Consider the following 11566-nt stretch of genomic DNA (forward strand, 5'->3'; position numbering starts at 1 on the left):
CGACGGCTGGTATATCTGCGTTCACGTTAATGTGGCTAACAGCAACAGCTAACTTGTGGCTGATTAAGTTTACTGGTGTGTATGTAGGTTGTAGGCAGAATTGATGTATTTATAACTAGCTGTTGCCCGCGACTTCGTCCGCGTAAATTTCGAGTTGAATCTTGAACATACAGTCAGACAAAAAATGTAAAAAAAAATCTCTATCCGTTTCAGTCAAATTATTAAATGTACAGACAAAATATTGTTACCGTTATATTATATGTATTTTTTTGATTATCAGTTTTTTTAAATAAAATACTCAAACAACACATAAAGAAATATTTTTCAATAATAAAATTATCTCGTTTTTGTTGGGGGTCGTACTTGGACCGCCAATTTCAGTCTCACGTGCCCACCACTGGACCATCGAGGCCGTTGCGGTGGTGTTGAAATTAAAGTAGACTGCATACATACATATGGTCACGACTATATCCCTTGCGGGGTAAACAGAGCCAACAGTCTTGAAAAGACTGAATGGCCACGTTCAGCTAAGTATTTGGCTTAATGATATAATTGAGATACAAATAGTGATAGATTGCTCGTCCATCGCCAAAAAAAGAATCCCAAGTTTGTAAACCTATCCCTTAGTCGCCTTTTACGACATCCATGGGAAAGAGATCTTATTCTTTTTTGAATTGGTACCGGGAACCACACGGTACCAAAGTAGACTACCAAAAATCTTTTTACGTGAGAATTACGCATGTTATGTGCGGCAAAACCAGAATGTTACCAAACTGATTTTCACTTATATTTATATGTTATAGGTATCGTACAATGATAAATTACATTGAATTTTAAATTTCGTAACTTATTTGCAGGCAAACTCATGCCTTGACGGCATTCAAACGTCGATAATTTTTTTTAGTGAACCGGTTTTGATAAAACAAACTTTAAATGTTTTTCTGAGTTAAAACAAAGTAATTGGTGAAAGTTTTAAGTAAATCGGTTCAGTACTTTCGGAGATAATCGTGACATACATACCTACAGACAGACTGACAAGAAATTAAAAAAAAAAATTTTGCTTTCTATTATTCATTCTAAGTGTCCTTCTATCCATTTCAGTCAAAAATACTAAATGTACAGACAAAATATTTTGGAGAGAGAGATTCTCCAGGGTTTCTTGTAGTAGAATAATACTCCGTTTCAGAAGGTGAGAATGGAATGGTTTATTTACAAAAGTTGGACATATTTATATAAAACTATTTACAATGGAAAAGGCATGGACGAATCAAAAATACGGAATTATAACCAATGATAAAGAGAAGTTATTTGTAACAAATCAGAAATATCGAATTATAGCCAATAGTGTGAGCGTATTTACAATAGGAAATCTATCGAAAAGTTTTTGAGGATAATAAAATGGATTTGCATAGATTTCCGAGAATTTTGCATTGCTGTCTCTTGAGTCTGGATAGCTCCGTCTCGTTTCCGCTACACGTGTCGAGCTTGAGTTTCTGTGACGCCCGGTGCGGCCGCAGGCGCGCCGAGGGCGCTACGTGCGGTGTGCACGCGATGTTTGTTGGGTGAAACTTGCTTGCGTATAAAACCGTCTTGCTGCTTGCTCCCCGCCTCAGTGTGAATTTGAACTTGCGGCGTGAGGTCGCGCTCGTGAAGCTCTCGCGAAGTGCAGTGTGTGCGTCGAACTCTTGAGTTGTGTTGTTTCGGACGGAGATCCGATGGACAATAATGCAGTGTGGAGAATTGGCGTGTGAAGATGCTGATGCTGCCTGGAAGAACTGCTGATGCACGATGTGTGGCATGTCCATGTGCACGCGCTCACAAACAGTTCTTTTCAGAACTAGCTTCTTCTGGTTTCTGGGCAACGAACTCGGCATGATATTAAAGTGCTTGATTTGTTTTATTCATCTCTTATATATATATGTATTATATCTATTATATCCTGGTAAGGTATTGTAATTGTAAATGGTAAATATTGTGAAGGTAACTGTTGTTCTTGTTATTCGGTAAGGTAAGCTTGTTGGTAAGTATGTTGGTACTTGATGATAAGTATGCTGGTAGCCACAGTACTCCCCCTCAAGTGAAACGTACCGGCAACCTGACGGCACGGCCGACACGAGTTTTCTTATCCGTTTGTTGTGGCGTCATGTTGCTCGTATTGACCGGAGCGGGAATTTTCTGTGGTGAGGTACTTTCTTGCGCCTGTGCCTTAGTGATAGCTTGACCTTGACCTAGTGTAGCTTGAGCTTGAACTTGTGTTGACATTGTTGATGAATTTGCGACGTCGTCGTCTTGCAATAGGTAGGCAGGCTTGAGTCGGTCTATTGAAATGTTTGACTCGCGATCCGGTAGTTGAATTGTGTAGTACTTGTCAGTTAGTCTCTTGATAACACGATAAGGGCCTTCGTATGGTGATTGAAGTGACTTCTTAACGGCGTCGACACGAACAAATACGTGTGTGCAATCTTGTAGGTCTTTATGAATGAAGATGCGTGGATTGCTGTTGTGATGTATTGTTGACTGTTGCGGGCTATGTTCTTTGATGGTAGATCGTAGTTTTTCGACGAAGTTGTAGTCCATTGATGTAGGTATTGATGACGTAGTGAAAAATTCACCCGGTAGACGTAAGTTATAGCCATATGTGAGTTCGGCTGGGCTAACTTCAGCGTCTGTGCGTAGGGTGGCGCGTAATCCGAATAGGACTGTAGGTAACTCGTCGATCCATGACCTTGAACTTGATAGCCGGGTGCGTAGTGCGGTCTTCAGTGTTCTGTGCCAGCGTTCGACGATACCGTTTGATTGCGGATGGTATGCTGTAGTGCGATTTTTCGTGATTCCCATAAGCTTCATAAGGTTGTTGAAAAGTTGACTTTCGAACTGACGTCCTTGGTCGCTGGTGAGTGTTGTAGGGCATCCGAATCTCGTAATCCAGTGGTTGTAAATTACTTCGGTAACTTTGTCAGCTGTTATTTCTTCGGTAGGTATTGCTTCGGGCCATTTCGTTTCGCGGTCAATCATGGTTACTAGGTAGCGATAACCTTGAGGCGTCGTAGGTAGTGGTCCGACGATGTCCACGTGTACGTGTCGAAAACGTTCAGTTGGCGGGAATTTCGAAACTTCGCTGTAGGTATGGCGTTGAACTTTGTTTTTTTGACAATCGATGCAGCTTTTCGTCCATCTTGAGATGTCGCTATTCATTGACGGCCAAAAATATTTTTGAGATGCCATCTTCCGTGTTGTTCGTGTACCGGGGTGGTTGATGTTGTGTACACTCTTGAATACTTCTTCACGATATTTTTCGGGGATGTATGGTCGTATGTTCGATGTTGATGTTTCGCAGTAGAGTTCGACGTCGGTGTTGGGAATGATGATTTTCTTGAGACAGATGTTGTCTTGTTTTTGTAAGTCGGGTACAGATGTGTCTTCGTGTTGAGCTTTTGCAATTTCTTCGTAATTGATTGTAGACGGGAATGATACTGCTTCTATGCGACTTAGGGCATCGGCTACGATGTTGTTTTTTCCGCTCACATGGCGTATGTCGGTTGTGAACTCGCTGATGAATAGGAGTTGTCGGGTACGGCGTGGCGTTTCTGTAGTCGACGTTATTTTGTGCATAGCGAACGTAAGAGGTTTGTGATCGGTGAAGATGATCAGTGGACGTCCCTCGAACATTTTTCGGAAGTGTTTGACGGCCATGTAGATTGCTTGTAGTTCTCTGTCGTATGTTGAATATTTTGTTTGTGCGCTGGAAAACTTCTTAGAAAAATAGCCAAGTGGTTGCCATTTTTCGTCGATGTATTGTTGTAGCACGGCGCCAGCTGATTTATCCGAAGCGTCGCAAAATAGGGCGTAAGTAGCATCGTGGGACGGGTGGGCGAGTAAAGCAGCGTTGCATATGCTGTTTTTACATGCTTCGAATGCGTCCGATGACTCTTGTGTCCATTGTATGACGGTTTTGTCACGTTTCTTGACGTTGTGGAGATGTGCATTGAGTGGTGCTTGGATAGATGCGGCGTTAGGTATGTGATCGCGGTAGAAATTCAACATACCGAGAAAACGACGTAGCTCTTCGATAGTGTTGGGCTTGGGGTATTTTGAGATGATGTCTACCTTTTCAGCTGGTGGTTTGATACCATCTTTGGATACGATGTAGCCCAAGAACTTTACTTCAGGTTGGCCAAAGTGACATTTTGCTGGGTTGATGGTGATGCCATGTTCTTCAAGTCGTTCGAGTACTTGCCGTAGGTGTTCACGGTGCTGGGTTTCGTTTTCTGATGCTATGAGTACGTCGTCGATGAATGGAAAGACGAAAGGTTGTCCTTTGAGTACTTGGTGGATGAATCGTTGGAAGGTTTGGCCTGCGTTCTTGAGACCTGGACACATTCGTGGGAATTCGAATAGTCCCATCGGTGTGATGATGGCTGTCTTCTCGATGTCTTCCTCACGAACCATCAGTTGTTGATAAGCTCGATTTAAGTCCAAAACTGAGAATATGGTCTTCCCGGCAAGCTGGTAGGTGAAGTCTTTAACCCTTGGAACTGGATAGCGGTCGGGTTTGGTGATCGCATTGAGACGGCGATAATCACCACAGACTCTGATGTCTCCGTTCTTCTTGGGTACGACGTGAAGTGGTGATGACCATGGGCTCTTGCTGGGTCGACAAAGTCCTTGTTCAATCATATTTTGGAACTCTTGCTTGACTTTCTCGTAGCGATGAGGTGGTATGGGACGAGCTCGACAGTGCACAGGTTGACCTTCGGTTTCGATGAAATGTTGAACGTTGATCTTGCTATTGTTGATATTCATGGCGGTGAGACGAGTAATTCCGGGATAATCGGCGAGTATCGTGTGATACGAATTATTCGAGTCTATACTGCGTATTGTAGGTACAGATGTTGCTCGAACAGGGGCGTTGACCTTTAAACTCGTAACGTTGTCGATTAGTCTTTTGTTTTTGAGATCGACGATGAGTTGATGATGTTTGAGAAAATCGGCTCCCAGGATCGGCTTCGATACGTCTGCAACGATGAATTTCCACTTGTATGGACGACGTAGGTTGAGATCAAGTTCGAGTGTTTTTTCGCCGTATGTTGATATGACGGTGTTGTTGGCGGCATACAGCTTGTAGGGTAGCGGCTTAGTTAGGCTGGTTTTTAGCCTAGGTATAGCCGAAATGTTCGCACCGGTGTCCACCAGGAAAGATAATCCAGTTTTTTTGTCTGTGACGAATAGGCGGTATGTACATGGGAGAACGTCGGATTCCGCCTCGGCCAACGTTCGGTCTAGTTTTCCGGCTTCTCGGTTTTCGTGATGTAGGAACAGGGCGGTGTACATTTTCTCGCTTGTGCTCCAAAACGTCGGTGGTAAAAACAATGTGGCGATGGCGAATTATCTCGTGAGTTTGGACGAGAATAGTTGCGGTTCCGGGACTGGGATCGATTTTTTCGGTGATTGTTATTGTTGTATGGCGGTCTTGATTTCAGTTCGGCGATTTCGACGGAAAGTTTTCTTAATTCGTTGATGAGAAATTGTGTATCTGACGGTTGCGATGATGACTGGGCTTGTGATGATGATTGCGACGACGTGGTTATGCTGACGGCGGAAATTTCCCGATGTTGCTCCATCATTTTGTCGGCAAGTAGGGCAAGCTCTTCTAATGCGGTTGTCGTGCTAAATGATTCGCTTACGGCGAGGACAGAGCGAATATGTGCCGGTAGATGGTTGGTCCACATGAGTCGTAGTGTGGCGTCGGGAATTCTGTCTCGAGCGAGATCGCGCATCCGCCGTAGCAGGTGGGTTGGCTTCTGGTCGCCTAGTTCCATTTCGGACAGAAGCTTTTGGAATTGCCGGCTGTCCGATTCTTCGTAGGCGGTGATGAGACGCTCCTTAATAGCCTGGTATGGGTTCGTCTCTGGCGGATTGTAGAGGAGGTCGCTGATTTGCTCTATATCTTGTTTTTCGAGACGAGCGATGACCATCTGCGCCATCTTCTGTTCACCCTTCTTTTGGTCGTGGGTGGCAGCCTCGAAACTGTAGAACCATAGACGTGGTCGGTCGCGCCAGAATGGTGGTATCCGCAGAGCGAGGGATATGTTGGCGATTTCGGGCTGGTTGTGGACGTGGGCTGGATCGGGCTGTGTGGACTGCGATGCGGCGGCAGCGGCGGCATTTGCGGCAGATTTTTCGGCGTCCATGATGATTCCTTTCTTTTTTGTTGCAGTCGGGCAGAGATTCCGCGTTGAAATTTCTTTCTTCAGGAATTTTTCCGCTGGGCCGACGAGCAGGGATTCTTCTTCTTGTTGTTGTTCAGTCGGAGGTCACCAATTTGGAGAGAGAGATTCTCCAGGGTTTCTTGTAGTAGAATAATACTCCGTTTCAGAAGGTGAGAATGGAATGGTTTATTTACAAAAGTTGGACATATTTATATAAAACTATTTACAATGGAAAAGGCATGGACGAATCAAAAATACGGAATTATAACCAATGATAAAGAGAAGTTATTTGTAACAAATCAGAAATATCGAATTATAGCCAATAGTGTGAGCGTATTTACAATAGGAAATCTATCGAAAAGTTTTTGAGGATAATAAAATGGATTTGCATAGATTTCCGAGAATTTTGCATTGCTGTCTCTTGAGTCTGGATAGCTCCGTCTCGTTTCCGCTACACGTGTCGAGCTTGAGTTTCTGTGACGCCCGGTGCGGCCGCAGGCGCGCCGAGGGCGCTACGTGCGGTGTGCACGCGATGTTTGTTGGGTGAAACTTGCTTGCGTATAAAACCGTCTTGCTGCTTGCTCCCCGCCTCAGTGTGAATTTGAACTTGCGGCGTGAGGTCGCGCTCGTGAAGCTCTCGCGAAGTGCAGTGTGTGCGTCGAACTCTTGAGTTGTGTTGTTTCGGACGGAGATCCGATGGACAATAATGCAGTGTGGAGAATTGGCGTGTGAAGATGCTGATGCTGCCTGGAAGAACTGCTGATGCACGATGTGTGGCATGTCCATGTGCACGCGCTCACAAACAGTTCTTTTCAGAACTAGCTTCTTCTGGTTTCTGGGCAACGAACTCGGCATGATATTAAAGTGCTTGATTTGTTTTATTCATCTCTTATATATATATGTATTATATCTATTATATCCTGGTAAGGTATTGTAATTGTAAATGGTAAATATTGTGAAGGTAACTGTTGTTCTTGTTATTCGGTAAGGTAAGCTTGTTGGTAAGTATGTTGGTACTTGATGATAAGTATGCTGGTAGCCACAATATTTTTACCGTGTTATTATATGTATATAGATTTCACTATACTCACTGTGAGAAATTCTAGAAAAAGTAGCTATAGTCACTCCCGAAGGTCTATTCTATCAATGCAATATTTCGTGAAAATCACTCCAGTAGGTTTTTAGAGTATTCGTCACAAACATAAAAAAAAATTTTTTTCTTTTATCTTTATTATTTATTTGTTTGGGGATGCCGCAGATGGATGCCGGGGGCCGCCCGCTAACCGGTATCTGCTTCACCACATATTTACTTACAAGCCGGGATTTTCATAAACGTTTAGAATATTTAATTATATCTACAACCGGTTCCAAAGCGCACGTGTAGAAGACGCGGTGGAACAAACTACATTGTAGCGTTTTCACCGGACGTCAATTTACATTGTTTTTGTATTAAAAAAAACAATGTAAATTGACGTCCGGTTAAAAAAGAATAGAACCACTCCATTTCTTTCCCATGGATGTCGTAAAAGGCGACTAAGGGATAGGCTTACAAACTTGGGATTCTTTTCTAGGCGATGGGCTACCAACCTCTCTCTATTTGAATCTCAATTCTGTCATTAAGCCAAATAGCTGAACGTGGCCTATCAGTCTTTTCAAGATTATTGGGTCTGTCTTCCCCGCAAGGGATATAGACGTGATACAAATATAGATCTCTTAAATCTAAATCGTGGACTTATGCACATTGTCTACTATAAAAGATGTAAATAAAACTAATGATTCCAATACGAATATTTCGTCAAATTTAACGTCAAATAGGTATTTCGTTAACAAGGAATATGTCCCACCTTCTGTCTTTTTCAGTTTCTAGATTAGTGTTAGGTATTATTCCCATTTACAAATACTACAGGTTTTGAACGCGCACGTAACGTGCCTTTACCTCGGACGTAGAATCATGTTACTAGAGTATTTATAAATTGTAGGATATAATGCAACGCCAAAGTTTAAAATCAGTATTATTTTTATCCCAAAGGTGAACTGGTAGACAACGCATAAGCATAAATAAGTTGACCAGCCACCACATATCCAGAGTTAGGTTTCCCTGTAAAGAGATCTGGGTATACCTACTCATACCAATTTAAAGTAAATCATAATTTTGCTCTAAAATGTTTCCTGTCCAAAAACTCCACTATATGCGGCACTAAATCTCTAGGATGAGTCACATGTAAATCGTGATGAGCATCAATAAACACATGAAATATTTCGGGACCATCATACACAAAGAGTTTCTGGATGTACTCTTTCTCTTTCTTGGGTATTTTGGTTTTGACCCCGTGGATGTTAAGCGTGGGAGGAGCGTTGTGTCGCAGGATGTACACTAAGGAGTCTTTGAAAGCTGGCACGCTGAGCATCAAACGCATAATGGGTTGAGTCGATGTTCTGTAAGAAATATTTATTATTAACAATTCAGTGGCAAATAAGAGTTGCTGCCTTTTTGATCTGTCTTTAAGCCAACCTTCTACGAGTACTGCTTGAAAACAGAAAATCACGTTGTGACGTGACACGTGTCTCAGACATCACGTGACCCAGTCATCACGTAACTCGATGTCACGGGTCTCGGACATCACGCGATTGGACGTCACGGGTCTCAGACATCACACAATCTGACGTCACGTATCTCAGACATCACTTGCTCTACGAATCCTGCTTGTAGATTATGATGGTGATCGGTCCGCCTCTTTTCATAAATCATACATATATATCATCACGATTTTATCCCACAGGTGGAAGACAAGAGACAAAATACTAAAAGGCCACATTCAGCTGGATGGCTTAATTATGAACTTGATATTTAAATAGGTTGGTAGCCTATTGTCTAAGAGTGGTCGAGACGATTCACTTACCTGACGAGACCATTTTCAGCTGTCACTATGGACCGCGACAGCACAATGTCCGCTTGCTCGCGAGTCAAATGACGTGCGACCATCGTGGATTCTATGAGTTGGTCAAGTTTAGACAGCTTTGGAGGGGCCCTGAAACATAGAACGAAAAAAACATTTCATAGTTTTGATAATTAAATAAAGTTAAAGTTTCTACCATAAACGACCTCAATTAAAAGATTATTGAAATCAAATGAAGCAAAAGAACTTATAAATTGCTCCTGGCAAGTGAAACGATGTGGTCTCACATTTATGTACCTATAAAAACCTGTACAGTGTATAAAAAAGGAAATTAATTACACGAAGCGAAAGCTACTACCTCTGACTGTGGTGATCATGAATGATTAATTCAAATAAATTTTCTTTTTACACAAAAAGTCTGCATATAAATGAAATGATAAAGTGGGTCTTCAAAAATAGGGCACACAAAATGCGGTCCCACCCTTCGATCAAGTAAGGTTCTTTCGCATTATTATCTTCCAGTAAACCTTTTGGAAATCAAGTGAGAGAAGGATTATTTTTAGATGAGCAAGTGGACAAATGCAGTTGTCACAGCCAGCCTTTAACGACTAGAAAAGAATATGATAAAATATGCTGCCTACCCGTTGAATAGTTGATAGTGGTCGTAATAATATTTGAAACGCCGTTTAAACCAGGTACCGTGTGCTTCATTTAAATAATAATAAGCTGTCAAGGCCAAGAGTGGGTCGATTTTTACTATTTTCTTGATTTTCCCTGGGTAGAGATGGTGGTACAATGATGCTGTAAAAATATAAATCATAGTATATACCTATTTGGAAAACAGAAACAGCGTTAGTGAGCATATGAAGGGGCTATTAATTGTGTTCCACTCTTATTTCTTTCGCGACACAGGTTGACCCTAAGATAACATAGTAAGATATCCCGAGCTATTTCCCCGGCCTGTGGGGCTCTAAACTACGTGATCTGTTGCGGTTATAAAATTAATACCTATTACTTTTCTTTGGATTTTTTCGGAAGAGGACAGAAAACTTACGGTTTCAAACCCTGACAGCCTACTAAGTAATACATAGTTATACTCAGTGCTGTTATTTTTTATTTGCGTCCTGAAGACTCTCCTCGTGAAGACTATAGAAGTGGTCTTCACGAGGAGAACCTTTACCATTTAACCACGAGGATGTTAAATATATTTCACAGACACATATTTCTCATTCTTTTTTTAAAGCGTTTCACATACAAGACTTTTCGTTACTACTCCAAAACCGAACCTATTAAACACCCCATGGAGTGTGCCACGCAAGCGAAGTTGTTCCATTGCAAATGGTTGACTACCTCCTTTATTATTTCTACCACGAAAGCTTGTTGGACTAGCAGGGTAGTCGACAAATGATCCGATTTTCCGTGCCCTGAAAATAGAGACATAAATAAAAACAATCACTTTCTCTTAGTGCAACAACCATCACCAAGGCTGGGTAAACGGCAGAAAGATAAGGATTCCTAGAAAGTTTCAGTGGTCCTATTCTAAAGTCTCATAAATGAATGAGTTAAGAGCTAACATAGAGCGGTTTCTTACCAGGGATATCAAAGCAGACATAGTGATATGTATCAGGAAGTAGCGACACCAAAGGCTCGAAGACCGCCGCGGAGTCCAAATAGCCATGGAGAAGGAGCACTCCTGGTTTGTGTCTGTCTCCCCAACAGATGACTGTAAAAAAGCAAGTTAAAAGACTTAAAACTTAATAAAGATTGTTAAAAAACAAACAAGCATGTTGGCAATACTTACTCGCAATTTTTCCCCATTTCGTTGTAATAAACCACTCTTCAGTTAGTTTTGATTTCATTATAACGTATTTTTAATAAATATTTAAAGACGCATTTGTTAAAGTATATTTTTAATCTAAGTTTTTAACATCAATAACTTTATTAAAAACGTACAAGATCAAGATCTACCTACTGAAATTTATGTAGTGCGTCATAGTATGTACTTAATCAAAATAACCAACATCAAAATTTTGTCACAGCTTCAGTCATTACACGAGACAATCAGACGCACATGCGATAACAGATGAATTAGATGGGTAAAACTAAACCTTCTTATCAATTTTTATCATAAGTAAGCGGTTTTCGTTATCGCGTTTTTATTCAGACATTATCAAAACTCGACTATCATTTGTATTGTGTTTGAATTTATTTTGATTCAGGTAAACATCTATAAAGAGTAAAGTCGAGACAAAAGTAAGCTCTTCGTCATATTTATTTTATTTACAGGCATGCTACGTAACAAACCCATACAGATTTAAGCTGTCTGCCAAATGATACTGCAGGGTTCACATCGTCTTGCACTTAGGTGAGCAAATAAGTATGACGGTTGGACAGTCGCCCGAGCGCTGCCATATTCATCAATTGTACCTATATTCAAATTAAGCATGATATTCACATTAG

At 41.5% G+C, this 11566-nt stretch overlaps 1 protein-coding gene across 1 annotated transcript; it reads right to left on the reverse strand.

Moving 5' to 3' along the window:
- Positions 1-7985: 7985 nt before the first annotated feature.
- LOC106137710 (serine hydrolase-like protein 2) lies at positions 7986-11487 on the reverse strand. Its single transcript, XM_013338614.2, has 6 exons — positions 10908-11487; positions 10698-10829; positions 10393-10530; positions 9748-9907; positions 9110-9238; positions 7986-8645 (listed from the first exon to the last, which is right to left on the reverse strand). The coding sequence occupies exons 1-6, from the start codon at positions 10963-10965 to the stop codon at positions 8354-8356; spliced, it is 909 nt and encodes a 302-aa protein (XP_013194068.2). The 5' UTR covers positions 10966-11487; the 3' UTR covers positions 7986-8353.
- Positions 11488-11566: the final 79 nt, after the last annotated feature.

Source organism: Amyelois transitella, chromosome 10 (assembly GCF_032362555.1).
Source record: "Amyelois transitella isolate CPQ chromosome 10, ilAmyTran1.1, whole genome shotgun sequence".
NCBI lineage: Eukaryota > Metazoa > Arthropoda > Insecta > Lepidoptera > Pyralidae > Amyelois > Amyelois transitella.